We start from the raw sequence: 23,509 nt of genomic DNA, 5'->3' as shown, positions 1-23,509 counted from the left end.
AATCAAACAAGTGCTGCGGGATAGGATAGGATCAAGACTCGGTGCCGGCCACAGGCCGCACCTTGTCCCGCCGCCAGCGGTTCCCCCCTCCCCCCCCTTTTCCTCTCCCTCAACACGACGGAAACAAATGATGCTATCTGTTCCGTCTGCGTCTCTCTCGCACACTGCGTCGTCTTGCTACATCTGAGTGCGGCTGCCTCACCTCAACGTCGCCCATATATCCCCCCGCGCGCGCGTTTGTGTATGCGTGCGTGCGTGTGTGTGTGTGTGCGTGTGTGTGCGTGTGTGTGTAAATGCACTCGCTTCAGCGCCTTCTCACCTCACGGGACACAAGAAGTGTTTGCAGAGAGGGCACTTTTGTGTGTGTGTTTGCGTGCATGCCAAACTTAGCACGAAAGCAAGGCTCGGTCCTTGATGCCCTCGCCAGTCTGTTTGCCCGTGGTTTGCGATAATTTCCCTCGCCTTGGGCTGCTGAGGGTCCGCGAGTGGTGGCGGTGGCGCCTCGGCGGGGGACCGCGGGGGGCGTCTGTCGACGTCGCCGACGTGCTGGGCGTCGCCCGGGCGGCTCCGGCTGTGCGCTGTGCGGCGCCGCCACCGCGCCGCCACCGCGCCGCCACCGCGGAAGTCCAAGTCGCGACTTGGCGGCGCGGAGTGCCTCTCTGAAATGCCTCGGCGTGGCGTGGCGGGGCGGGGCGGGAGAGGAGCTGTCGCGACGCCCCTTGCGAAATGCAAACAATGTCGCGCCGAGAGAACCGAGCCGAGAGGGCCGCGAGCCGAGTCGCGGAAGAAGGTCGTTGGCTGGCCGGCCTGCACCGGGCATGACGCGCACATGCCGAAAAAAGAGGAGCCGCAATGAAAGGAGTGCTTTTTTAGGCGCCCGAGTTGACCCTGTTAGCGAGACGGCCTGGCCCCGGGGACAACGGGACGGGACGGGACGGCCGCGGCGTGGAGGCGGCAAGGCGGCCCTGGCAATCGCCTGGCAAGGGAGCGCCTAGGCAATGGGCAAGCCCGGCGCACCCGCCTGTTCGACGGGACGGCCTGCCTCCACGGCGGCCCCCTTGCCCGCACGGCTTGGCTTCGGCGAGGCCTTTGTTTCGGCCTCAAGGGCGGTCGCGGCCGCCGCTTCGGCCGCCGCTTCGGCAGCGAGCGCGACGGCCAAGTCCAAGTTCAGCTCAGACCCGGCACAGCCCAGCGCAGGCGGAGCGCATCGTGCGTGCCGACTGCCGACAGACGCGCGAATCCGAAATGTGTTGCTCTCTGCCCGTCGGACTCCATCCGTCAGCCGAGCGACGATTCCGAGGATGCGGCTCTGTCTCTCTCGCACTCCCTGCGGGACGGCCCGTGAGTGCGACAGAGACGGGCCGCTGCACTTTGGCGCGGTGCTTGGTGCCTTCCGGTGCTGTGGCGTGACAGGCTTCTTCACAGTGGCGGTGCGAGAGACGCTCTCCACGCCCGGCCAGCACGGCCCGCCCGGCCCGCCGTGATGTGCGGTCGTTCCCTCTGCCGACATTGTAAAACCGACCGGCAGCACTTCAAAACCGACGAGGAATGTCCCGAACGCGTTTCTCTCTCTTCTTCTTTTTGACACTTCGAATGGGGGGAGTCTCGCCGCGCCTCTCGGCTGGCGTTGCTCTGCGTTGCACTCCACGGAAACGTGCGTTTTACAGCCAGAGAGGGATATTTTCGTCTCGGCTTGACTTTGGAATTCAGGCTTACGCCTTCCATCGCCTGTATGGATATTCTTCCGAGGCAATTGACATGGTTCTCTTTAGTGTGGGTGTGTCGCGCGGCGGCTGCGCCTTCTTCGCGACCTTTCACGACAACGTGCCCCCACTGTGAAAAAAATTGTGGTAGCTTGCCGCACTTTTTGATGAGTAAAATGCACCATTGTGGATGGCCGGATAACCCCCGTTTTCATTTTTTTTCAGTGCCTCGCTGAAGGTCTGCTGAGGCCTGAAAAGCGCCCATGGCGGTGATGACAAGGACGATGAGAGAGTGAATCTAACGGTGGGGGATGCCTGTGTTCCAGGGGGAAGTTCGCCGCAGTACGAAAGTGCACCCACCGCCTGACCAACGTGGACTACGCCGCCAAGTTCATCCGCAAGCGGCGGCGCTCCATGGACCAGCGCCAGGAGATCCTCCACGAGGTGGCGGTGCTTCGCCTGGCCGAGCGCGCCCAGTCCGCGCAGTCCGCGCGCATCGTGCGCCTGCACGAGGTGTACGAGACGCCGCAGGAGATCGCCATCGTCCTCGAGCTGTGAGTCCACAGCAAACGTGCCGCACTTAGGCTTTCAGTTCCCGGGATGGAAAATAGAAAAAAAAATTGAATTCTGTTGGAGTTTGTTTTTCTGATTGGTTTTGTCTGGTCCGCGCTGCAGGGCCGCTGGCGGCGAGCTCCAGCGCGTCGTGGATCTCCAAGACGGACTGCCGGAGGTGGAGGCGGTGCAGGTGATGCGCCAGATCCTGGAAGGCCTCATATTTCTGCACGACCACAACATTGCACACCTGGACTTAAAGGTGTGTTGCGTCGAGTGTATCTCCAAAGTGATCCTGTTGGTGAAATGTCACAGAGGCGCTAATGACTTGAATTTGTTTTTGTTGACAGCCACAAAACATGCTTCTCACCGGCAATTACCCAGACTGTGACATCAAACTGTGCGACTTTGGTATATCCAGAGTAATCCGCAGTGGCATCGAAGTGAGAGAAATTCTTGGAACACCAGATTATGTTGGTAGGTTAAATTAAATTTTACATTTTTCAAAAATATATTTTATTGTCTTATATTAACCACACTCTGCCTTTTTTGCCTCTACAGCTCCAGAAGTCCTTAGCTACGAACCTATCAGCCTAGCCACAGATATTTGGTCTGTTGGTGTATTAGCCTATGTGCTCCTAAGTGGTTATTCTCCTTTTGCCGGTGATACAAAACAGGAAACTTTCTGCAATATTTCCCAGTGCACATTAAATTTCCCTGACGAACTGTTTGAAGGAGTATCTGAGGCTGCCAGAGACTTTATCCGTACTACACTGCAAACAGATCCAGGGTACGTAGTTTCAATAATTCAGCATTAATTCGCTAAAGTTCTTCTAAGACTATCTAAATTTATAATGATTTTGTTTTTTTTCTGTTTGTTTCTAGGTGTCGTTTATCAGCTCGACAGTGCCTAGAACACCCCTGGCTTAGCTTCAAAACACCTTTTCTCATCGATTCCCTCACATCGACTGTCCTGAACAGTTGTATCGAGTCGGGTGTATTCAGCAAAGATGTCAGTGAAGAGCGAGAGCAAGGGGAAAGTCAGGTTGACAACTCGGTGTCAAGTATGGAAACAAGCAGCAGTAGTTGCAGTGTGAGCCCCAGCCCCAGCCCATCACCCATTAGCAGCTTATCATATTCAAGGTGAGTCTCTGTTCCGTTTCGTTTTGTTGTTTGCCTGCTTGTTGGGTTGCATCCGAACTTGCATCATCCTCGTTCTCCTCCATGCTCCACAGCTCCACGTACAGCCGGTCACACTCGACGTCCACGCCCGCCAAGAACGGAGTGTCCTGCGGCCGGCGGTCGTCGCACCCCCTCATCAACGCGTGCGCCTGCCCCTGCCCGTGCCCGCCAGCGGCCGCCTCCAACGGCACCACCGTGGCCGTCTCGGTGGCCTCGGTGGCCTCGCCCGTGTCCGTGCCGGGCAGGCACCCGCACCCGGCGCACCCCCACCAGCACCAGCTGGCCACCATCCTGACCAGCTCCCCCGTCGAGATCACGGTGGACAGAGGCATCATCTGCTAGCATTTGGCCACGCTGGGGTTCTGCCTGTTCTCCCGGCTCTTCGGATCAAGCAACAACACCAACGCCTCGTCTTCCAATCGGCAGCCAAAGCGGGTGCAACAGTGAAGGCCCAAGGCCCAAGGGGCCCGCCGGCCCGCCTGATCACCTGACTACCCACTCCCCTAATGTTTGTTCTTCTGTTGTGAGTGTGTTTGTCTGTTTTGTGTATGTTTGTGTTCGTGACTTGGAAAGCCTGTAAAATAATAAGACATAGTGTGATACTCTGATTGTTAGGGCCTTACAAGGCTTTAGGATTGTAAGTATAATTTAATGCCTCAGCAGTTTCCTTGTAAGATTTTGAAAAGTGATAAGTGTTATGATTGCGGTTAGTAGGATCACATCCACTCTTTCATGTCCTGTGAAAGATTTATTTAGTGTGATTCATAGCTTTTTTTCATAATCAACATTGTGTGAATGGGAATTTTATGGTTGTTATAAGGTAATTTTAAAATATTTATTGAAAACAGATCAAGTTCTATTGGTTACATCTTCATTTGAGGTTGAGCATCTGTTGTATGAAATTCAATGTGATACTCTTTGCCTGTCAGCCATATGTACACTAGATGACTGCTGTTGCTTTCCTATTTGGACCAAAAGGCCCCATATCTATCACTGCCATGTTGTGAAACAATTTTTGACATTTATTTCGACAAGACAATATTCTTTGTACCTTGATTGACCAAATTTCCTTTGAATGATGTTCTCTTTTCAATGGATTTATTTAAACTGAAACTGACCAATTAGCTTCAACAGCTGTTTATGATGAAAGAAAGATTTTGTGGTTTCAAAATCTGGTTTTAAATTTCTCTGCCTCATTATTCAATTTCATTCCTTTGTCAATTTTAATGCAGGGTGCTTGAACCTAAACTTTGCTTTTGTAGAAGACTTTTTTATAACTTGACTTTTTGAAAAGTGCTGGACGCCTCGTAATTTCATGCTCAACATCTGGCTTCTATTTCATTTTGGTCGTATTGAATTTGTGATTGTGGATTCAATGAGTAGAGTTGTATATAAATTTATTTGTGATATGATGCTGGTTCTTTCTTATATGTTGGTTTAATTTTATGTTTCCTTTTTATTGTTTCTGTTGTTTACTTCATTCTTGTGCTCTTTTGCTCACTGTTGTTATTAATTTATCTATGATGGCCTCTGGAAGTGCACTGCTGGAAAAGTGCACTTTTCTCTATTGTCAATTTTATTCCCTTCGATTGTATCAACTTCTCTATTTCCCTTTTCGAAAACAGATGTTTGTGAGTGAATTCAAAATTATGCTACAAACCACTTCCTTGCTCATTCTGTCATTTTCTTGTGATTTTTTTGTTGTATACCATTGAAAACTCTTTGTAACTTACCTGTTATATTTTATTCATTTTTACCTGCTCCTTATTGGTTTTTTAAAATGTATTTAACAATAGAGGTTAATCCTTTGTTTATTGGAGTTCATTGAAAATTAAAACAACTTTCTGTGATGAATTGTAGCCTTCTGTAGTATTCTGCACTGCCTGCTAAAAGCATTAGTGTAAAGAAAAGTAGTGCTCGGTATAACAAGGGCCCTAATATTCTGTATTACTGCAATTAAATTATTTGTGAGTTATCGCACTTAGAATGGCCTAGATTAAGTGAGATTAATTTTGAGCTGAGCTCCAAAACTGTTCTTCCATCTGTGTACCAAGCTCCAAAACATTCTCCTGCTTTGGACTGTGTCAATTTTGAACATATTTCATGACTTTCCTTCACCACTTGACTCTGAAATGCAGCCCTGAGTTGCAAGTGCATTTACTTGTCAAACCAAAGAGTTATGCAGAGTAAAAGTGAGTGGCATGTCTATTTTACCCTAATTGCTTCTGTTTTAAGTAAATTTGTACATACATCTTTGTGTACCAGATCTATACCAGTGAATCCATCCATTGGCAGACTAAGGTCTGTTTATTGTTGTTTTGAATGTTTTAATTCATGTTGTGCACAAACGAAAAACTGCAGAAAATAAAAGAAACATAAGATATCAATTTGTCTTTCTTAATGCATTTTAAACCCAACTTTCGTCCACCCATAACCGCATGCAAAGCGCGGGCGGGCGGTGCAGGCCACAGCTCGGCACGGCTAGTACCAAAGTACCAACAGCGGCCACCTCGCTCGGGTCTATATATTTTGTTTCATACACAATTTTAATTACTATCTTTGGAATGAGCCCGCATACTACCCCGTATAAGGAAACCGAACGAGTATTGACTAAGAAATTTGAAAGGGAAAAGAAAAAAATTTGAACTCTACACCCCCTCCCCAGTCTTAATGGGGAGGCCTCCTGCTTTACTTCGGTGTTCGGGATGGGAACCGGTGCTATCAGGTACCTGGGGTTAATCCCGTCAGCGACCCAAGCGTTCGCCGGGGGACCCAGTAGGACCCCAAAGCTCAGACAGCTGGGTCGGAGCACCCAGTGTGAAGCTCTTAGAGGGGCGGGACGTAGAGTGAGACGACAGAGAGACAGAGAGAGACTCAGACAGAGAACAGGTTTGGTGGGAGCTTCTTGTTTTCGTAGGGTTGGTTGTGTACCCCATGGTACCCCCACTGTCCGGCGCTCCCGTACCGAACATACAGCGTTTTAGGCCAGCTTCAAAGGACTTATCATCGCCTCCCCGACGGATCAAGGAGGCACCACCCGCAACCACACACCGGGTGGTCTGGATTGATGGATCAAATACGCCATCGCTCCAGTGCCGAGGCCAACCCGCCGAAGCGGATTGCTTTTTAGACACCCACAGCGGAGTGGCCAGGTGAATGTGACTCTGACCACTACGCTATCACGCTTGTACGTCTGGCAGCGTGTTGGACGACGGGTTTGAGTTGCAGTGGGAGGAAGGCGGTCGAAAAATGTAATGAAATGATGGGATTCGATCCCCGGACCTCGCCATCGGGATCACACGACTTTACGCTCTCGGCCACCACGGCCCATGATGAGGGGTCCGGCGTAAGGTGAGTTCTTGACGCAACAGGACTCGACCGACCCGGTCAAAATTTCGCAAGAAGTTGGGGGAGTCGAACCGCCGACCCTAGTATAGGGAACCGACGCCTCTACTCCCTGGACCACCACGTCCCATGCACGGAATGGGCTCACGTTCACGGGTTTCAACCGCACTGGGTGAGGCAGTAAAATTAAATGGAAATATTTGTTAGGAGTCGAACCTCCGGCATGTGGGTCTGTCGCACACGGCTCCGCTCGGATGGCCTCGAACCACCACCCTCAGGATAGTAAGTCGAAAAAACGTACGTGACGCTGGTATTCGAACGCCCGCCTGCGGCAACTCGATCCCACGTCCCTAACCTCTCGGCTATCACAGCAGTTGTGAAACGCGACGGATCATCTGCTTTGATTATCGTTGAATGAGATTTTTTTCGACAAAAATGGTCGACCTGCTATACAGGGCCACGAATCTATGTCAGAACTCGATGAGATTGCTCACGTGGCGTGGCTGTCCTGTAAAAAATGCAGAAACATCTTTGATTGGACGGTGCCCTTTAGAGTTCGTCCGTGAAAGGTACTCGGGGTGCGCGCTGAATTATGGAGCCTTGGTTCTAGCCCGTGTCAGGCCTCGTGGCTCTGCGGGGCGTGCTCCATCGCCACCGCCACAGTCGCGACGCGTGCTGAGCCATGGCCGCGTGAAGTGCGAACTACCAGCGACCGGGTTGTGGAGGCCTTGTCTCCGCGCGAGGATGGCGTTGACGCTCGCGTTCACGCGCTCAGGAGGTGATTAGAGCGAGTTGCCGGCGTGGTTCGTCTTTTCGCCTCTCGGACTGGGGATTTAGCCACTATGGGCCTAATTAATGTATTTCGATGCGCTGCTAGTGTTGGCGCTCGTCGTCGTCTTGGCTACGCAGTGCGTCAGTGGCGACAGCGATGCCGGCCCCGCCAACCAGACCAGCGAGACTCTTTGCATCCACGGACCGGGGAGCCGCTGTGCGCGGGCGGCGCGGCTGTGGTTCCCGGGCAAGTCCGGCGCCGTCCCCGCGCCGACGACGGCCACCCTCGCCCGGTCTGCCGCCATGGTCGAGAAGCCGGCCGCGAACGGCAACGCGACGTCCTCGGCCACGTCCAACCCCCTGATTGAGCACCTGCTCGGCACCCTCCTGACCGCCACCGCCGCCCCAGGTACCCCGTCGTCCACGTCGTGGTTCTGCACTGGTTCTGCCTACCGTAACCGCCCCGCCCCTTGCCGCAGACACCATCTGGGGCGCGACGGTGGAGAAGCAGCGCTGCTTCCTGGCGCCGGACGCCCCGCGGCCCGTGGCCGGGCTGGTGACGCGCCTGGCCTTGAACGAGCTGCGGGGCTGCGACCCGGCGCTGCTCTGGGACGCGTCCATGCCGGCGGGCGAGGAGACGCTCCGCGAGGTGCTGGCCGCGCTGTCCCGGCCCTACGTGCTGGCCAGGACGCCCACCAACACCGCGCCGTCCTGGCTGCCGCGGCCGCGAAGCCCGCCCTGTAAGCGCACACCTGGCGCACGCCTGCAGCCATTGGCTGTGCGGCGCCCGCCTCGCTGACGCCCTCCTTGGTGTGCCGCAGACGCGCGACGGCGCCGCGGCTACTGGCGGGACGTGCTGCCGCCGCGGGAGAAGTGCCGCCACGTCCTGGCACTCGTGGACGACGTCATGTCGGTGGGCGCGCTGCTCGGCAACCTGAGCGAGGCCCGCGTCGTCGTGGTCAGCCGGTCGCCCAAGTGGCGCATCCGGGACTACCTGGGCAGCCCCATGGCGCGGAACATCCGCAACCTCCTCGTGGTGCACGACCGGTCGTGGCGGCACGGCACCGCGGTGCGAACCACATCGCCTTGCCGGTGTTCCACGCTCGTCTCCGAGGCGGTCACGTGACGTTTGTTGGCACAGGCCCTGGGCTACCCCGACATGGACCTGTATTCGCACCGCCTGTTCGTGGACTCGCTGGGGTTCTCGACGTCGCAGATCTTGACGGCGTGGCGGTGCGACCGTCTGACGCGCGCCTCCGCCAACCTGTTCCCACTCAAGATGCTCGAGGGCTTCGCCGGCCACCAGTTCACAGTGTCGGCGTCCGACACGCCGCCCTTCATGTACCGCACGTAAGGCTCCGGGCGCGGGGGAAGGGGGGGGGGAGACCATCCCGCCTAACGCGTTGACGGCGTCCTTCCGCAGCGTCCTCAACGCGGACGGCGACACGCGCTGGGACGGCATCGAGATTCGGCTGCTGCGGCTGCTGGCCGAGAGGCTCAACTTCACCGTGGACGTGCGCGAGGCGGCCGATGACGACGCCAACCCGTAAGCACGTCAGGCCGAGCCCTGGGGCCGGGCCAGTAGACGGCCTGCCCGAGGGCTGCCTCTCTCCATCCCGCTCTGTTCGCAGGATCGGGTCCGCGGTGCGCGTCGTCAACACGATCGTGGGTGGCAGCGCCGAGCTGGGCGCTGGCGGTATCTACGTGACGCAGCCCCGCATTGAGGTGGTGGACGTGAGCTTCCCGCACACGCAGGACTGCGCCGCCTTCATCACGCTGGCCTCGGTGGCCCTGCCCAGGTACCGCGCCATCATGGGGCCCTTCCACTGGACCGTGTGGCTCGCCCTCACGCTCGTCTACATGTTCGCCATCCTGCCGCTCGTGTACTCGCACTCCTTCTCGCTCCGCATCCTCCTCAAGTCCCCCGGCCAGATCGAGAACATGTTCTGGTACGTGTTCGGCACCTTCACCAACCTCTTCTCCTTCAAGGGCCGCGACTCGTGGACCGCCTCGACGCGCACTTCGACGCGCATGATCATCGGTGAGCGGTTCTCTGTCAAGTAGAGTCACCTCGCCTGCCGTGGCGGCCGGGCGGCCTGGTGGACTGAGACAGGTGGTGTTCCCGCAGGCTGGTACTGGGTGTTCTCCATCATCGTCACGGCCTGCTACACGGGCTGCATCATCTCCTTCATCGCCTTCCCCGCCTTCCCGTCGGTCATCGACTACATCTGGCAGCTCTGGGACGCCGGCTACTCTATCGGCACTCTGCGTGAGTTGACGAATGACGTCACAGCGCCGCACTGCCAGGCGCGGATCCAGGATTTCTGAAAGGAGGGGTGAAGTATTGGTCCATGCATTGGTCCGCAGGCACGGACGGCTGGAGCACGTGGTTCCGCAACTCGTCGGACCCGCTGACGGACAAGCTGCTGAAGAACATGGAGACGGTGCCGACGGTGTGGGAGGGGCTGGTCAACATGACGCATGCCTACTTCTGGCGGCCCTACTCGTTCTTGGGCTCGCGCCTGTACCTGGAGCACGTGGTGCGCACCAACTACACGGCGGAGAACAAGCGGTCCCTGGTGCACGTGACGCGCGAGTGCCTGGTGCCCTTCTGGGTGGCGCTCGTCTTCCCCCGCGCGGCCACGTACAGCGAGCGCTTCAACCAGCTGCTGATGCGCTCGCTGCAGGCCGGCATCACGGAGAAGCTGCGCCGCGACGTCACCTGGGACGTGATGCGCACGCAGGCGCGCAACGGCCGCCTGCTGCTGCAGGTGGGGTGGCACCAACTCACGTGGGATAAATGCTCCGCCACCGGGAGTTGAACCTGCGAAGCTGCGAACGGACCGGTTGCCGCAGGTGAGCAGCGGTCGCGGGCTGCGGATGCCGCCGCCAGAAGAGCGCTTGCTGTCGCTGGACGACACGCAGGGCATGTTCCTGCTGCTGGGCGCGGGCTTCGCCATCGCGGCGCTGGCGCTCTGGGTGGAGACGCTGACGGGGCGCATCCCGCTCTGCAGGAAGTACTGCCAGCCCGGGCCGCGGAGGAGGTCGGTAGTCCGAGACTCAGCCTAGCCGCCTCGCGTGCGTTCAGCTCTCTGACAGTGTGCTGGTGCAGGTCCAGCGTGGGCAGCATCCCCCCCGGACTGTTCGACCGCGACGACGACGCGCCGTCCTCCTCGCGCCGCCCAAGCTGCGTGTCCTCGGAACCCAGTCGCGCCGGCAGCGGCTCGACGCGGCGCAGCGGCTCCGCCGTTCGGCAGAGGAGAGCTGCGGCGTCGTCCGCGGAGTCCCTGCAGGTCGTGCGCGAGGACGTGGTGGCTGCAGTGGTGAGTGCCGCGGCCGCCGTGTCCTCACTGTCCCGCCAACGGGAACCACGCTTAATAGGCCGCCCTCGGCGCAGGACGTCCACGCCGACGGCGAGCCCCGGCGAACCACGCACTCGCTCCTCGGCAAGGTCATGTCCACGGTGGCGGCCTCGATCGCCTTCCAGCGGACTTCGCTCGGCGTCCCGCGCGAAGCGTGGCGCGAACAGCAGCAAGCCGAAGAGGATGACGTCATGGCGAAGCACACGCTGCAGGTCCACGAAGACACGGTGCTGCACCTCAGTAACGGTGAGTCTTCCCTTCGTTTCACGCGCCGCCTGTCGCAAGCCCCCTCTACAACCTGCTGCACGCCGCGCCGTCTTGCAGCGTGGAGTGACAGGAGCGACGCCACCAGCGCTGCCGATGCAGACGACGCGCACCTTCGCGTCCTGGGCGACGGGGAACACGCGGAGCTCGCGGAGCACGCCAGTCTGGCCGTCGGCGGGCGGTGCCGCCGGGGCTCCGTGCACCCACTGGCATTCCGTCACCTCCCCGAGGACAGCCCCTCACCGGACCAACTGGACCCGGGACAGGACATTGGTGACCAGCCAGAAGAGCGCCTTAGGTAAGCCCGATCAAGCTTTCAAGAGCTTTCAGGTGAGTGCGCGGCTGCGCGGGGCTTGCCCTGTTTCAAGGACATGGCTTCCAGGTGGGGCAGCAGCACGGGGCACAGCTCCCTGTTCGGCAGTCCAGTCCACCACTCGGGCCTCGGCGTCGGCGACCTTCCTGAAGACACCCCGGGCGTCGAGCAGGACCTGCCCGAGGACCCCGACGACGACACGTCCACGTACATTCTGTTACACGCGTCCAGCGAGGACTTGCGGCCGGCGGCGCGGCCCCCGACTCCATTCGCGGTCCTGGACGCCGGTACCAAGACCACGCTCCGCCCCGTGGCCTCCAAGCTGGGGCACCGCCGGCGGTCGTCCGTCGCCCTGGCGGCCCTGGCCTCGGGTGGCTGGGGGCGGCCCGAAGAGGCGTGCGAACAGGACCAGGGCCAGAACTTGGACACCGAGGACGAGGCCACCGTCGCCGTGGGTGACTGGAAGCAGGAAGAAGGCGAGCAGGAGAAGGACGAGGGTGAGGACCCAGAGGAAGAGGCCGCCGTCGCCGTCCACCTGTCGCCGCCCCCGGGGTCCTTCCCCGGCACGCCGCCCCCGGGGTCCTTCCCAGGGACGCCGACCCCGCCACCCCAGCGCGACCCCGGCTGCTCGTGACAGAAAAATCGCTGCCGCCCCAGGTTGCCTAGGGTCTGCTGCTGCTGTTGCTACTGCTGCTGCTGCATTCTGCAGTCCGCGTGAGGTTGGGCAGGTGTGTGGGTCTAGTCATGTAGTATGTGTCCATCTGGACTGACTTGTGCACACTTTACGCGTACTCTGCAGAGCCTCCCAAATTTCTTTTTCTGGGCTGTTGTGCGGATGTCATTTCTTTCAAATAATGGTTTTTCCAGTAGTATGCAGGTATGTTGGCAGAGAAAATTTCTTTTGAGGCAATGACACAATTGTATGGCTCTAGGATCAGTGTCAAAATAAAACACCAGCTCTATATATTTATCACATTTTATTTTGTTCATCATTCAACAAAAAGTCAATGTTCACCAAAAACCCATAACAATGTTTTCAAATAAAATAATTCACTTACAAAGAACCCTTTCATCTTGGTTTAGTGTATCACGATTTTTTATACAAATGGCGTTTCCACATTTGACCCTAATGTTTGGAGTTACAGTGTGCTATTGATATTTTGAATGTGCAGTTAAATAGTCCACAAAGGGTGAACTCTTGATAAGCACATCAAATGAGAGGAAGAAGAAGGGAACAGCAGCTCAACTGACCTTGTGGCTTGGTGGAAGGTTAATGTGCCCCAGAAGTTACAGATAAATTACAAAACAAACAATTAAACAATCAGAGGAGACTAAGAGAGAGGACACTTTGCACTGACCCATAGGAACAAGATAGCAGAGTGCAGCACTGCAGCTGAGCGATTTTAATACATTTTGAGCGAATTGAATTTATTTCAATGGTTTGATTTACTAATATTAAAAAAAAGTAAGTGTGCTGCAGCGCTTAGAATACTTGATTGCTTTAGAGCTGGCAGCAATTTTGATCAGTTTCTGTGTTTTACAGAGTTCAATCTTTTTCTCTTTCGACTAATTTCCTCACAGAGGAACATAATACATACCTTAGAACTCATGAGTCATTATTACAAAGGAACCTGCACCAATGTGTCACTTCAAACTTTGTCATGACCATTTGCGGCCTCTGAAATGCATGCATAACAGACCTTAGTAAGAGTTTTGATTTTATTTTCATTGGTTCCATGATATTGTAAAACCTTGCTTGTCTACTCAGATTTATTTCACAGAAGTGCTTGGTATACAATCAAGCCTTCCATTGGGCTCTTTAAGTCTTTCAATAATTTAGAAAGAAAACACAAATAAACTAGGATGTAAATAACAGCTGCAGTAGTCATTCTCATTGCAATTATGCTAGACTAATCTTGCAAGACTAATATATTTCAATGAAAATTTAGAATATAGCAGTAGCTTGGTAAAAATGTTCGGTCGACATGCGCTTTTTTGAACTGTACAAACGCAAGGGATATGCATAGGTTGGCCGACAAAATTACAATACACAGCCAGACTGTTACCCTGAAAAATCTACAAAGCAAAATATGCGAATCATCACACCAACAGGGGAAAAATATATCTCCAGTGCTACTGCCAGCAGTTAGCAATACTCGCTTTTCCTGGATTACCATAAATGCGGGTAATATGGACCACCAGTGGGTAATGTGGAACACCCCTGAAATTCTTCTTAATAATCGGTTCGAGCCAAGGCATACTTGGTTCGGATGCAAGTAGCTGAAACGATTTTGATGCCACAGCTGAGCGGCATCACCGATAGCTCATAGAGAAAAGTTTTAGGGGTGGACCTCATTACCAACTGGTGGTCCATATTACCCACTTTCATGGTACCTGCAAAGATGTATCTAGCATAATTGCAATAAGAAGAGTGTGTTAATTTTTCTCCTTCACATGAATAAATTGGTATCAACCTCAGCAAATTTTGATGGCCCATGAGAACTCAGTAAACAAACTATGAGCTACAGGAAACAGAATGAATGATTACAACATAGTGTTTCTAATTAATCATCAATAATATAGTTACTTCTCTCTATTAGGCCTTGAATTTGCCATGATGCTGCACTTGTCAAATAAAGAATGCATCCCGGGAAATGTTGCTTGACCCAGTAAATTGTTTTCCAGTCCCATATTTCCAAACAAACAATTTCATCTGAATTATCTAATCTTTTTCAGGTCTATGTGAATATAGCCATCCAGATACTAATATTTTTTCCTTTATCTTGCTAGGGTTAAATTGATCAAGAAAGTTCACAATACCATACACCACATCATTTAGGTTCACTGCAGTGCATATGTCAACACTTAAACATATACACACTCGCCGAACAGTAGCGAGGCTCTTATTTGTGAGCAAATATTTCATATAAAAAAATTATGTTTACATTTATTTAATATATACGTATATAATTCCATATTTATATATATTAAAAAATCCCTAAACTTAGCTCACCATTGCATATTTGCTATTGTTTAGTGCTTCACTCTTTGTTGGTCTTTGGGGCTTAGATTGGCACAAATTGAATCTTTGATAAGAGTTGACAAGAGGTGAGCAAACCAATTTTGAAATAAAGTGGGCTAGAAAAGACATGGATTCAGCTAAATTAAAGCTAAAAAATAAATAACAATGGAAACAAACATCATGGAGAAACAGTGTATAAACAAAGTAACAATTACAAAATACATCCTTTTGCTACTATTGCAAACAGAGACTGTATGCAACAGGTCTAATGTGAAACAGAACCTTTCTCTTACATTTTCATTTTCTTTCAATGCTTGAGCAAGTTTTGATCTTACAGACAAATATCATCCAGATTATTTGTGGCCATGGTTTAAATCACCATCCAAATCCAAATTGACAAAGGAATTCTTGAAATAGACTCATGTATGACAATTTAAATAAACGAACAAACAAACAAACAAAAAAAAAAACAGGATAAAACTGCGTAATGTGCAAATGATAAGAGCAGGATTGAGGAATTGGTGTAAGTGAAGTAGCTGGGAATTCAGTGGCCATGCAAAATGATTATTTACGACTGAAACAGAGGAAAAGTGAAGGTGTTTTGGGCATTTTCACTGAAGCTTTTTTGTCCATTGCAATATAATCAAGGTGTCAATGTGTGAAAAGCACAAAGCTTCAAGAATAAAATAATTAAAATAAAAAAGAAGAACTACCGTAAATGCGGGTAATATGGACCACCAGTGGGTAATGTGGACCACCCCTGAAATTCTTCTTAATAATCGGTTCGAGCTAAGGTACTTAGATGCAAGTAGCCGAAACTGTTTTTGATGCCACAGCTGAGCAGCATCACCGATTATATAGAAAAATTTTAGGGGTGGTCCACATTATCCGCTGGGCGTCCATATTGCCGCTTTCACGGTAACTGCAAGACACTCAATTCTTACAGAAATATGTGCCCCTGTCTCCCCAGCTATGAATGATGAAGTGATTCTTATGGTTTTACACATGTAGAGTAAATAAGGAGCAGTCAGTAATATTTCATAAAACCCAAGGGTGAGATCTTTGCTTAATTTTTGGAGCATTGCAATGAAGGTCATGAGGTGAATTTCAATCACAACATCACTTATTCGTAAAACCTTTGCCAATTGTTTCTTATTTTGATTAATAACGAAGTCCATTCATGATTGAAAAGAAGCAGAAATAATCAAGTGTGTTTTGCTTTGATTCAACTCTCAATTACATTCCAAAAGTGCAAAAATTCCTAAAAAAAAAATTAATAAATATTGATTGCCAACACTGCTTTTCTTTGGTGAGGCACATCTTCCACATTTTACTTTGTGATATCCCTTTTCTTGCAAACAAAGCAAAGATCTCAGTGGTTAAATTACTAATAAACCACATTCTTCACAGTGTTCATAGATGGTAGACACCTCTTAATTTTGTTACATCATGAGTTGGAACATTGTATCCTTATTGCACACTTTCATCTAAACATTACTAATATTTCAGATAGCCTTTGTTGAGCTAATCACACAACAGACAACCCTGGTATTCCTCCTCCACTACGTTAAGACAGCTTCAGGACTGGCAGCTTCCTGATGGAGGTGTTTTCATTCATGAATAAAGCGTTTTTTTAGTCCAGGCATCTTTACAAAACGCTTCTGGTGCATCACCAACTGACCGGAGAGTAAGGGGATTCAAGACCCCAATAATGTTCAATGCCAGCGGCAAAGAGACGCTGGGTTCATTGTGGATAACGCCACCAATACCAATCATCGGAGGGAATCGACATAAAATACATTTTTCTGTATAATACATTTATCCTAAACGTTTTAATACTTCCATAATATCATACATTTAATTACAAAACAAAACAAAAACAAGAACTTTCAAACGGCTTAAACTCTTCCTAGGCAAATTGTTTGAGTCTTGTACTTGACACACATTTGTGGCGGATTGCTTTGTTGGCGACACACGCGAGGCCGTGGCCCCTTGGCCGGGCCTTGGCCGGGACGCACTCAGTGTTTGTACTCGGGGTACTTTTTCTTGTGGCTCTGGCCGAGGCCCGCGCTGGAGCCCGCCGAGGCCGAGGCCGAGGACGACGAGGCGGCGGCCGAGTTCGTGGGGGGCACTGCCCCGGGCACTGCTCCGGGCACTGGCACGAGGCGCGAGTCCGTCCCGGACGAGGACGCCACCGTCTCGCGAGACGACTCGTCCTCAGAGTCCCGGTTGCTCTCGTTGGAAGAGCCGCCACTGCCGCCGTCCCCGCCGACCCCGCCGCCCACCCCGTTGCCGTTGACGTGGTGGTGCTTGGCGTGCTTGGCGGCACCGGGGGGCTTGGCGGCGCATGCAGCCGCGTCGCCCGGCAGCTCTGGCCCCGAGTCCATCGTGTCAGACGAGGACGACGGCGGCGAGTGATAGAACTCCCGCTTGGCGCTGCCGGGCGGCGTCCGCGACGGCGTCCTCGACGTCGTCGCGCTCGGCGACTTAGCGCGGTGCAGCGGAGCGGACGCGGCGCCCTCCATGACGACGACCTTCTTGGTCGCGGCCGAGGCACTGGCCGCGCGATCAGCGCTAGGCGACCGCGCTGCCGTCACTCGACGAGCTTGAACACAGTCATCACTAGAGGACATCACCCAGCATATCTACGGGCAGGGGCGGCGGCGCTAGGCCTCAGCAGCCTCAGAGGGCTAAGACAGACTGGGAGACGAGTCGGCCGACCGGGACTGGGCCCGCTGGGCCGCCGGACTGGGCTCGGGAGGTGAGGCAGACGAGAGCAGAGAGTAGACCTCGGTTCCCACATGGTACTCACCTCTCGGTGTCGGGAGTGTCGCCAAGGATTTGGGTCCCGGACCGGTCCGGGTCGGCAGTCTCATAGATTGACTCCTCGTCGGGGAGCTGGTGGTGCAAGGCGTGGCCGGGGTACGGGTGGCCGCCGTAGTGGGACGACCCCGCCGAACCCCCGCTGCCGTGCCGGTTGGCGCTCGGCCGAAACCGGCCCAGCACAAACGACATGTCGTCGCGACCCGCCCGCGAGCCCCGCCTGGAAGACAACGGCAAGTTGACGAACAGCGGCAGCATGGCCTGCACGCTGCATGGCCCCTTACGGGCCCTCCGCGTAGGCAACCCGCTCGACCTCCGAGCTCACCCGCGGCCTACGCGCCACTCGTAAGGCGCTCTGCACGCGGCCGGCGGCCTCGGCGGCACAGCGCGTCAGTGCTCTCGAGATACGTACCGACTTGATTCAGATCCTTCTAAGAACATCCTCTCCTGCAGGTCCTCCGATCCAGACGGACTTATATGCCTACCGACGGCATCCATCTGTCGAATTATATCCTGAAACGAGAGAAACGTGGATAAAACTAAGAACACACTTTCATCTACAAAATGTGAGTGGTGGACGAATGGGACGTGCGGCTTCCTCGGGGTGGACTAGCACACTGAGAAAGACTGGGCCGACTGCCGCGGCACCCACCTTTCCTGCACCGGCATGCCAGTGGAGTCCGTTCGAGTGACAGGATTCCGACGGGAGGCTAGAGACGGGGAAGTGAAACTCCCCGCTGTACCCCACTCTCTCCTACGATCAGTACAAATATGTGTCATGAAAACATGCAATCCGCTGTCGATAGGTCGGTTATTATCATCATAATAAAAGACAGTAACCCATAAAGAATACGGAAAAGAAGCGGCAACACACAGTTTTTGGTGCAGGAAAATGTCACAAGCAACATTTTCGAATTTTGATTCTGACCGATTGCGTTTCACAGAGAATGAAAAAAAAAAAGTGAATAGAAAAGACAAATGTTCTCATGACACATACATGCACCAGGCCAAGGTGTTGTGCACCACTGACGTCCGCAAGTCCGTTGGCGCTACGCACGCTACGCACCGTGAGGTTCCTGATGGTCATGGGCCTGCTGCCGGGCGGAGGCCCGTCGTCGTCCTCGTCGTGGGAGTGCGTCCCCGAGTGGGTCCCGGAGTGGGTGCCCATCCCAGTGTGGGCGCCGTAGCCACCGTACTGGTAGCCGTGGGGGAACTGCACCTCCACCATGGACGGCATCATGCCCAGGCCTGGAAAGCAACATCGTCTCGTTAGTGCCTTCTCCCCGGCCGACAAACACAACCAGTGACGTGCCCTAGAACCCACCTTCGTCGCAGATCTTCTCCTGGCTGGAGGAGCGCTTGTTGGCGTAGGGCGGGTATACGGAGCCCTCGAGGGAGCGCCGGATGATCTCCTCGGTGAGCATGGAGGAGCCGGTGCCGGACGGCGTGTTGTTGCCGCCCGAGCTGTGGCCCTGGTGCTGCATGTTGCGGGCCGTGTGCAGCGCCTCCAGCATGCTGCGTGTGTAGCCGTCCAGGCTGCGGATCTTGTGCTCCACCTGCTGCGGCACCAGATTCAGCTGAGACCGCGCTGCAGAGGGCCGGAAAGGCTCTGGCGGGGCACCGCCTCCGCCCCGAACCAGGCCCGCACTCACCTCCGAGCTGAGCAGGTTGTCGGACTGCGACAACACCTCCTGGTTGTCCGACGTCGAGTCCTCGCCCCCGTCCATGGGCACGACCGACCCGTACGTCTTCTTCAGGATTCCCTTCTCTGGCACTGCACAAACGACAGCGCGTTCAGCACCGCACCAAAAAGCAAAAACAACTAAAACGTGTCCGGTCCGCTTACCAGAATGCGTCTGTTCGTCATCGCTAGCCTGTGCCATCCTGTTCTTGAGCGATTGCATTTGATGCATTTCCCTGCAACAACGCAAAGGACAGAGAGTTAGTGCGGCGTATAGCCAACTCCATGCTTGGCACAGCGAGCTCCAACCAGTGTACTCACTGTTGCTTGCGGTTAGCAGCCTGCGCGCCTGGTGGCAAGTGGTTGGAAGTCCGGGTGAGCGCGCTTCTGGAGTCGGCATGACTGCGGACAGACCCCGCACTCACATCGGGCCCAAGGGGGCTTTGCGACAGCCGCCTAACCCACACAATCTTTGTACTACTCACACCGACAAGTTTACTTCAATAACTGCATTTATGTTCAAACAGGGTGCAAGCCGCACACGCACGCACACACACACCCTCTCTCTCTGCTCGGTGTTCTCGCAGGGGGCCGGGGCATGGGAGGGTGGAGATAGAAGAGTAAAGACTCATGCCAAAAGAAACGGAGCTAACGTGCCTAGGAGACGGTGGTGGAGACTAGCTCATCTAGGATCTTCTAGCGGCCAGGCAAAGAACCGAAAAAAAGGAGAAAAAGACGCGCGCGGTGAGCTGGGTTCGAACCCCGGCCCAGGCATCGGAGAGGCTTCTCAGCGTGCCTTCAATTCCACGGCAGCGGCGAGCGATCTACAGTCAAACCGGGGGGGAAAGATGAATCAAGTTTTCTAATGCCAGCAATCACTGCGGCAGAGACAAGTAAGTGTGTATGATATGATATGCACCGGGCATGCAGTAACAAATTGTAGTTGTGGTATGAATAGTAGAAAGAATTGTGGGTGGCCTGCTTCCCTTTGGAAGCGATCTTACATGCTTCATTCGTACCGATCGCTTCCGGAGGGAAACCACCATCAGCGCTCTGACAAATATGACAATTCGGCTATCAAAAAATCACGTTGAAAAAAGTAAGGCTTTGTAAAAAAAAGCTTACTTTAAAAATTTATAATCTGATTTTCATGATAACTTCAAATGTTATGACAAACGACTTTAATCTAGGTTAAAACCGCGGTTTGTGTTACAAAAATAAGGTGACTGGTTATAGTTTCTGATTCTAGTGATCTAGTACATAAAAGCCACAGGCAGATTAAGGGAGGCAAATGATTACTCCAAAGTAATAAAGTACTCAAAGAGAGATACACTCTAGGAGCAGGCGCGAATACTAGGCGGCCTGACAGCCTGTAGTTGTCTAGTCAATTTCGAGTCCAGTCGTTTCCTCTTCCTGGCGCCGAAACGTGACAGCGGCACTACCCTGCTCTACACTGGCTGTACTGGGCTGGGCACGCCAGCGAGCTGCCAGCGTGCTGGTCGGATCGGAGGCCTTACCTGAGGGGGCCCAGCGTGCCCATGGAGCTGTTGAGGCCGCCGTGGGACAACATGTTGTTGGTCATTTTGTCGACCATGTCGAGAGCGGCCTGCTCGGGCGACGCATGGTGGTTCATGGCCTCCCTACTGCGGTAGCGCGCTACGGACGCCTGCTGTGCCGTGTACTGCATGTCTCGGGGCCGGGGGCCTCTCCTGATGTGAGTCAAGCCGTTAGCATGCAATCGCACTCGCACAAGTACTTGACGCCGACAGCGCCGTCCCGCCCGCGCGGTGCTGGACAGCACTGCACTGCAAGGTAGGGCATTGCAAGGCAGGGCACTGCAAGGCCACACCGAGTCGGGCGGAGCGGACTCGGCCTATCTACGCTTTGGCGGAGCTCGGCTCGGGGCGAGAAGCAGACTGTCCAGTGCTCGGGGGAAAGGCCGGGGGCAGGGGCAAGGCCGGGGGTAGGGCGGCGCCGCAAAACGTCTTCTTTCTCTTCTTCGCTGCATGCACATGCAGCACCAACACTACCACACTCATTCTCTCTCTCACTCGCTCCTCCTTCACACGCCATGCGAATTCCAGAAACCACGGGATTCAATCTCTCTTGAGTTGAGAATCGTTGGGGTCGGACGCACGACTCCGTCCTCCTGGCATGGAGGGTGCAAGCGCGGCGTACTAAAGAGAATGGCTCTAAGTTTGTTTTCCCTTTTCATACAAACAAGAAAAATCAGACTGGGAACTAGTTGCATAAAATTACTCTTGGAAATGCCGACTGTACTGCCGTTTCCTTCGACGCTGCTACGCAAGGCAGCTATGTACAATGTCACAGGGGGCAATTACTGACCTTGATTAGGCGAGTTTTATCAAATCTTCTTCTGGAGATGCTGCAATCAGACGACTTTCCCACCCACCCCCTCCGTCGAATTTAATTTTGCACAATTCTCAGTCTTGTCGTTCATATTGGTGGCAAACTCTGCGTCCCATCAGATGCTTTCAAAAGTCGTGTCCGTCACAAGTCGTCACAAGCAGGCCGGAAGACTGGCACAACATGCAGTGCTGTCTAAACAAAAGTCACGCAAAATAATGCTGGTAAGAATCCACTTACTTCCAAAAATTGTGATCGCACCTAGCAACATCGCAGCCAAAAATGAATATGGAAACACACGGAAAGTTTTACGGTTACATACAAAGCAGAAAAGTCGAATACACCAAATACAATACTCGTGCTTATCGCAAGTTGCCAAGGCGGTTTACGATACAGGACAACACAGAGATACAAGTTATAGAGAAGAGGTAGAGAAACCCTTGACACTGCCAACTGTTCAAATGAACTTCACTTCTCAGTATATGTAACATTCCCGATTAATCACAAACAATAGTCTGCCAGAACAAGGTTTTTACTTACCATCTGTAATAAAAGAAAATCCATCAAACCTCTTTGTTTTGTGTACAGGTAAAACGCTATATCAGTGCTACGCCGACCTCGTGGTGCGGCGGTGGCTGTGGCTACGTGGGTAGATGCCACAACAAATCTAGTGTCCGGGACATAGACACGATTTTTTGGACCAAAACGCTAACTAATTTCTATGAGAAGACCCAGTGGCTATGATCTTCAAATTCATCGTTACAGTCCATTCCCTGAAACGAGCCCTGATTCCTAGGCTAAAAATGATGATCTACTGATGAGGGGATGCCACAAAACTTGCACGCCAAATTTAGCGCAGTGGTACGGCCAAAGGGGCAATGTGCTAGCTAAGTCTGCTCGGAGGCCCAATGCACGGCCCTAGGAAGCCTTTACGCCGAGGGGGCCTATCGCAATCACAGTCCATTTGCCCTAAACTAAACGTTGTGTCACCTTGCTTTGATTTGAATAATACCGTGCTGCTAGAGGCAGAATACCAAAATGCCTTCTCAAAACTAAAAGTTTGATTTCGGGAATCTCTAATAGGCAGACACGTCTCAGCGTGTACCGAGAAGTGAAGTAATACGGTAGCAACTAGTCTTGGGTTCTCTTTAACTAATCTACTTGAAACTTTTCGATTTCTTCGCTGACATTCCAACGTTCCCGCCAAAACTAACCCAGCAGACAATGGTCTTCTGTAATTATTAATTTGCTATTTCTTGCAAGGACATTTAGAGTGCCAGCAGCCCAGAGGCAAACTCGGGGCTGTTCATTAGACCTACCTCACAGTTGACCTACCAATATATTTATTAATAAAAATATTAATATAAATATTTGAATAAAAATATGGGACTATAAATAATAGTGTTATAAATATATCAAAAAAGGTTGACCTACCCCACAGTTGACCTACCCTATATTTTTATTATAATTTTTTTTGAAGTATCGTCTACTGTCACTGGGACACTGTCGCGCTTCACCTGCCGCGACGTCATCGCGCTTCCCCTGCCGCGACACTGTCGCTCTTCCCCTGCCGCGACACTGTCGCGCTTCCCCTGCCGCGACACCGTCGCGCTTCCTCTGCCGCGACACTGTCGCGCTTCCCCTGCCGCGACACCGTCGCGCTTCCTCTGCCGCGACACTGTCGCGCTTCCCCTGCCGCGACACTGTCGCGCTTCCCCTGCCGCGAGGAGGTCGCGCTTCCCCTGCCGCGAGGAGGTCGCGCTTCCCCTGCTGCGACACTGTCGCGCTTTCCCCGCCGCGACACCGTCGCGCTTCCCCTGCCGCGACACCGTCGCGCTTCCCCTGCCGCGAGGCCGTCGCACTTTCCCTGCCGCGACACTGTCGCCCTTCCCCTGCCGCGACACTGTCGCGCTTCCCCTGCCGCGACACTGTCGCCCTTCCCCTGCCGCGACACTGTCGCGCTTCCCCTGCCGCGACACTGTCGCCCTTCCCCTGCCGCGACACTGTCGCGCTTCCCCTGCCGCGACACTGTCGCGCTTCCCCTGCCGCGACACTGTCGCGCTTCCCCTGCCGCGACACTGTCGCCCTTCCCCTGCCGCGACACTGTCGCGCTTCCCCTGCCGC

The 23,509-nt window shown here is 53.5% G+C and overlaps 3 protein-coding genes across 9 annotated transcripts in view; 2 read left to right on the top strand and 1 right to left on the bottom strand.

Annotated features, from left to right (window-relative positions):
* LOC117645981 (serine/threonine-protein kinase 17A-like) overlaps positions 1–5,824 on the top strand; it is a 43,109-nt gene extending 37,285 nt beyond the window's left edge. Inside the window, exons 2-7 of the mRNA XM_034386578.1 lie at positions 2,030–2,257; positions 2,379–2,517; positions 2,606–2,732; positions 2,817–3,045; positions 3,141–3,398; positions 3,491–5,824. Of these exons, the coding sequence (XP_034242469.1) occupies positions 2,030–2,257; positions 2,379–2,517; positions 2,606–2,732; positions 2,817–3,045; positions 3,141–3,398; positions 3,491–3,779 (1,270 nt within the window). The 3' untranslated portion in view covers positions 3,780–5,824. The remainder of the gene's footprint in view (positions 1–2,029; positions 2,258–2,378; positions 2,518–2,605; positions 2,733–2,816; positions 3,046–3,140; positions 3,399–3,490) is intronic.
* Positions 5,825–8,519: 2,695 nt separating this feature from the next.
* LOC117646227 (ionotropic receptor 21a) lies at positions 8,520–13,174 on the top strand. Its single transcript, XM_034387036.1, has 12 exons — positions 8,520–8,622; positions 8,695–8,903; positions 8,977–9,099; positions 9,185–9,594; positions 9,682–9,822; positions 9,921–10,324; positions 10,410–10,570; positions 10,666–10,876; positions 10,951–11,161; positions 11,282–11,477; positions 11,562–11,989; positions 13,074–13,174. Exons 1-12 carry the CDS (start codon positions 8,560–8,562, stop codon positions 13,172–13,174), a joined length of 2,658 nt encoding a protein of 885 aa, XP_034242927.1. The 5' UTR covers positions 8,520–8,559.
* LOC117645970 (disintegrin and metalloproteinase domain-containing protein unc-71) overlaps positions 12,453–23,509 on the bottom strand; it is a 174,578-nt gene continuing 163,521 nt past the window's right edge. For 2 of the 7 annotated variants that reach the window (XM_034386545.1, XM_034386547.1), the window contains exons 27-35: positions 19,340–19,474; positions 19,184–19,254; positions 18,990–19,111; positions 18,662–18,914; positions 18,404–18,585; positions 17,990–18,091; positions 17,750–17,850; positions 17,327–17,557; positions 12,453–17,136 (exon numbers count right to left, since the gene is read on the bottom strand). In XM_034386545.1, the coding sequence (XP_034242436.1) occupies positions 16,533–17,136; positions 17,327–17,557; positions 17,750–17,850; positions 17,990–18,091; positions 18,404–18,585; positions 18,662–18,914; positions 18,990–19,111; positions 19,184–19,254; positions 19,340–19,474 (1,801 nt within the window). In that variant the 3' untranslated portion in view covers positions 12,453–16,532. Of the gene's footprint in view, positions 17,137–17,326; positions 17,558–17,749; positions 17,851–17,989; positions 18,092–18,403; positions 18,586–18,661; positions 18,915–18,989; positions 19,255–19,339; positions 19,475–20,535; positions 20,728–21,625; positions 21,647–23,509 lie in introns of all 7 variants that reach the window. The other 5 variants (XM_034386546.1, XM_034386550.1, XM_034386551.1 and 2 more) reach the window with 5 other exon arrangements.

Source organism: Thrips palmi, unplaced genomic scaffold (assembly GCF_012932325.1).
Source record: "Thrips palmi isolate BJ-2018 unplaced genomic scaffold, TpBJ-2018v1 HiC_scaffold_19, whole genome shotgun sequence".
Classification (NCBI taxonomy): Eukaryota; Metazoa; Arthropoda; class Insecta; order Thysanoptera; family Thripidae; genus Thrips; species Thrips palmi.
The sequence above is the reverse complement of the archived record's forward strand: the minus strand, read 5'-3'. Positions and strand labels throughout refer to the sequence as shown.